The sequence below is a fragment of the Rhagoletis zephyria genome, unplaced genomic scaffold, assembly GCF_001687245.7.
Source record: "Rhagoletis zephyria isolate East Lansing unplaced genomic scaffold, Rhagoletis_zephyria_1.1 Rzeph_scaffold_38467, whole genome shotgun sequence".
Classification (NCBI taxonomy): Eukaryota; Metazoa; Arthropoda; class Insecta; order Diptera; family Tephritidae; genus Rhagoletis; species Rhagoletis zephyria.
Window position 1 is genome coordinate 1 of NW_016195522.1, and position 3,022 is coordinate 3,022.

At 43.3% G+C, this 3,022-nt stretch overlaps 1 protein-coding gene across 1 annotated transcript; it reads left to right on the forward strand.

Moving 5' to 3' along the window:
• The first annotated feature begins 16 nt into the window (after positions 1 to 16).
• On the forward strand, positions 17 to 2,360 carry LOC108354702 (protein naked cuticle-like). The gene has a single exon (XM_017605882.1). It carries the CDS (start codon positions 276 to 278, stop codon positions 2,163 to 2,165), a length of 1,890 nt encoding a protein of 629 aa, XP_017461371.1. The 5' UTR covers positions 17 to 275; the 3' UTR covers positions 2,166 to 2,360.
• Positions 2,361 to 3,022: the final 662 nt, after the last annotated feature.

Below are 3,022 nucleotides of genomic sequence, written 5' to 3' on the forward strand. Positions count from 1 at the left end.
GCACATATCCATTTTGCGTATAAAAATGTCATTAAATCCAGCGGCAAATATTTACTTGAGATTCAAGACGGCTACCTGTAAATACTTTTATAGTTTATCTTCAGCAAGATTTACGAGCAACTAAGTGGTTCGCCGAAGAATTTCGCTTTTGAAGTTTCGAAGGCATCCTCTCTTGGCTGTAATCAACCTAACTTAAATCATAGCAAGTGCACGTGCCATCTGAACTTGTGCAGGCATTAATTACCCGTTCTTAACCCATTCCACGCTAACACAAAATGCATACATACATACCTTACCTACTTACGTGCAACATAACTCATTTTTGTTCTGCTTTTATTGGCACTTTCAGAAAACCTCAAGCAAATGTGAGTCCCATAAGGCAACCACAATATCAACATCTACAGCCTCACAGTCAGCTGCAGCAGCAGCAGCAACAACAACGTCAGCGCTCAAATACAGTGTCGAAAATACCGACCTTAATTGCGAACCACAGCAATGCCATTATCAGCCACAACAGCAGTTGTATTATGCCCAACAGCAGCAGCAACAACAACAACAATGCGCACAATACCAGCAGTGCCAACAACAACAGCCATCACCATCATCATCATCACAGCCACAGCCACAACAACAGCAACAACCACAGCCACAGCCACAGCAACAGCAGCAGTCACAGTCACAGCAGCAATCATACGAACAACAACAGCAGCGAATTAAATTTGCACGACATCAGCACCAGCAACAACACCAATCAATATCATCCTCAGCCACATATACCCATCTACCACCAACAACTGGCCATTAATCCCGCCATACTTGCGGCCCAAAGTGGCATGCATCAGGGACAGCATAACAAAATGAATTTGTGCGGCTACGATTCTTTTTTACACGCGACAATTTGCGGTGGCGGCACAACTCACTCGCCACCACCTTCAACAGCAGTGGCGGCGAATGCAACTACACTTGTGCCACAAATTGTCAACTACAATAATCAACAGCCCACACAACAACTACAACAACAACTAATCGCAACGGTACAACCCATAATGACAGCAGTTCCTAGCAGCAACGTCACACCTGCAAAGGTCTTCCTCAACTCCACGACACATCAGATTAAGACTAGCAAAATTTTGCGCAGCGGTTCTTACTCCCAACAGCAGGCGCAACAAAGCGTCACGGCGCACAACTCACCACAATACCATGGCTATCAGCGGCTCTCCTCTGCGAGCGCGCATTATGGCCACCATCACCACCATAGCCAACAGCAGCTACACCAGCAGTGCGCCAACAAGCTGGCCGCTTTGAATATCACCACCAGCGCAGGCGCACAATTGGAGCGCTCGCCAACCGGTGACCACATCGAAAGGTGGCTGAAGAATAGTGGCGGCAAGCATCAGCAGCGCAAGGAACCCAACGTGGTGAAGAACGCGGATAACTCTTTGTATGCCAAATTGAGTGAAAAACTGCAAGATAGCATATTGAATAAGCAACAACCACAACCACAACAGCAGCAACAACACCACAGTCAACGTGAAAATGCGCAACGTCGCAAACATAAGTCGGCGCATAAGACGCGCGTGCTGCCTGCCGCGCTCGTGGGAAATGTGGCAACAGCACAGAAGACTGCCGTCGGCATACACTCAAGCAGCTCTAATGGTAGCATAGGCAATTATGCTGCGCTCATACCGATAAACGGTGATCCGACCGAATGCGAGAATCTCATTGCGCCGACCACAACAGACGATGAGGCGTTAAGTGAAGCGCCAGCTGCGGTAGCGAAGTTATTCGCAGCGTGCAACGCAGACGCTACGCAGGTGAAGGAAAAAGCAACGGCGAATTCGAGTACAGTCACAACAGGTGGTGCTGACGAAACGAGTAAAGAAAGCGAGCGCAATGTGGCTACTGCCAAACTGGTGGATTTGAGTGATGACTCCGAGTTGGTAGCCGTTGGGGCTGACGCGCAAGCGGTGTCACTACGTGTAAGTGATGCAGCTGAGGTAGATGAGGTGGAAGGCGAATTGGAGGAAGAGGAGCAAGAGGGCGCTGTGATGGAAGCAACCGGTGGCGGTAGTGGGAGCAGCGGCGGTGCTTCATCGTTAATACACCGATATGTGCATGAACACATACACCATCACTATCATCATTTTGAGGAAAAAGACGAATAGAAAAACAAAATAGTGCTAAAGGAGATACATAGCATATAGTAGGTATGGATATGAATACTAGTATGAGATTATGTTAATTGAGTGAACCGGTGGTACGAATAGTTTAAAGAATAGGAGTAGTTATAATAAGAAGAAGCAGTGTTTAAGTGTTGTTTAGCTGTAGTACAAGTAGTCATTAAGTTTTCTTTAGCCAATTTCTCCNTTATGTGCATGAACACATACACCATCACTATCATCATTTTGAGGAAAAAGACGAATAGAAAAACAAAATAGTGCTAAAAGAGATACATAGCATATAGTAGGTATGGATATGAATACTAGTATGAGATTATGTTAACTGAGTGAAACGGTGGTACGAATAGTTTAAAGAATAGGAGTAGTTATAATAAGAAGAAGCAGTGTTTAAGTGTTGTTTAGCTGTAGTACAAGTAGTCATTAAGTTTTCTTTAGCCAATTTCTCCCAGCAGCTTTGCGAATAAAAGCTTAAACGCCTGAATGTATGCTATAAATGTTATGCTAATGCTATTATTGAATCAAGGGAGACAGAGATATAAGAGCGAAGAGAAGAGTGGGGAGAGAGCTCAGAATTGTATGGAAATATAAAATTAATTTAAAATAAAATAAAATAAAATAAAATAAAATAAAATAAAATAAAANTCAGCAGCTTTGCGAATAAAAGCTTAAACGCCTGAATGTATGCTATAAACGTTATGCTAATGCTATTATTGAATCAAGGGAGACAGAGATATAAGAGCGAAGAGAAGAGTGGGGAGAGAGCTCAGAATTGTATGAAAATATAAAATTAATTTAAAATAAAATAAAATAAAATAAAATAAAATCAAATCAAATCAAATCAA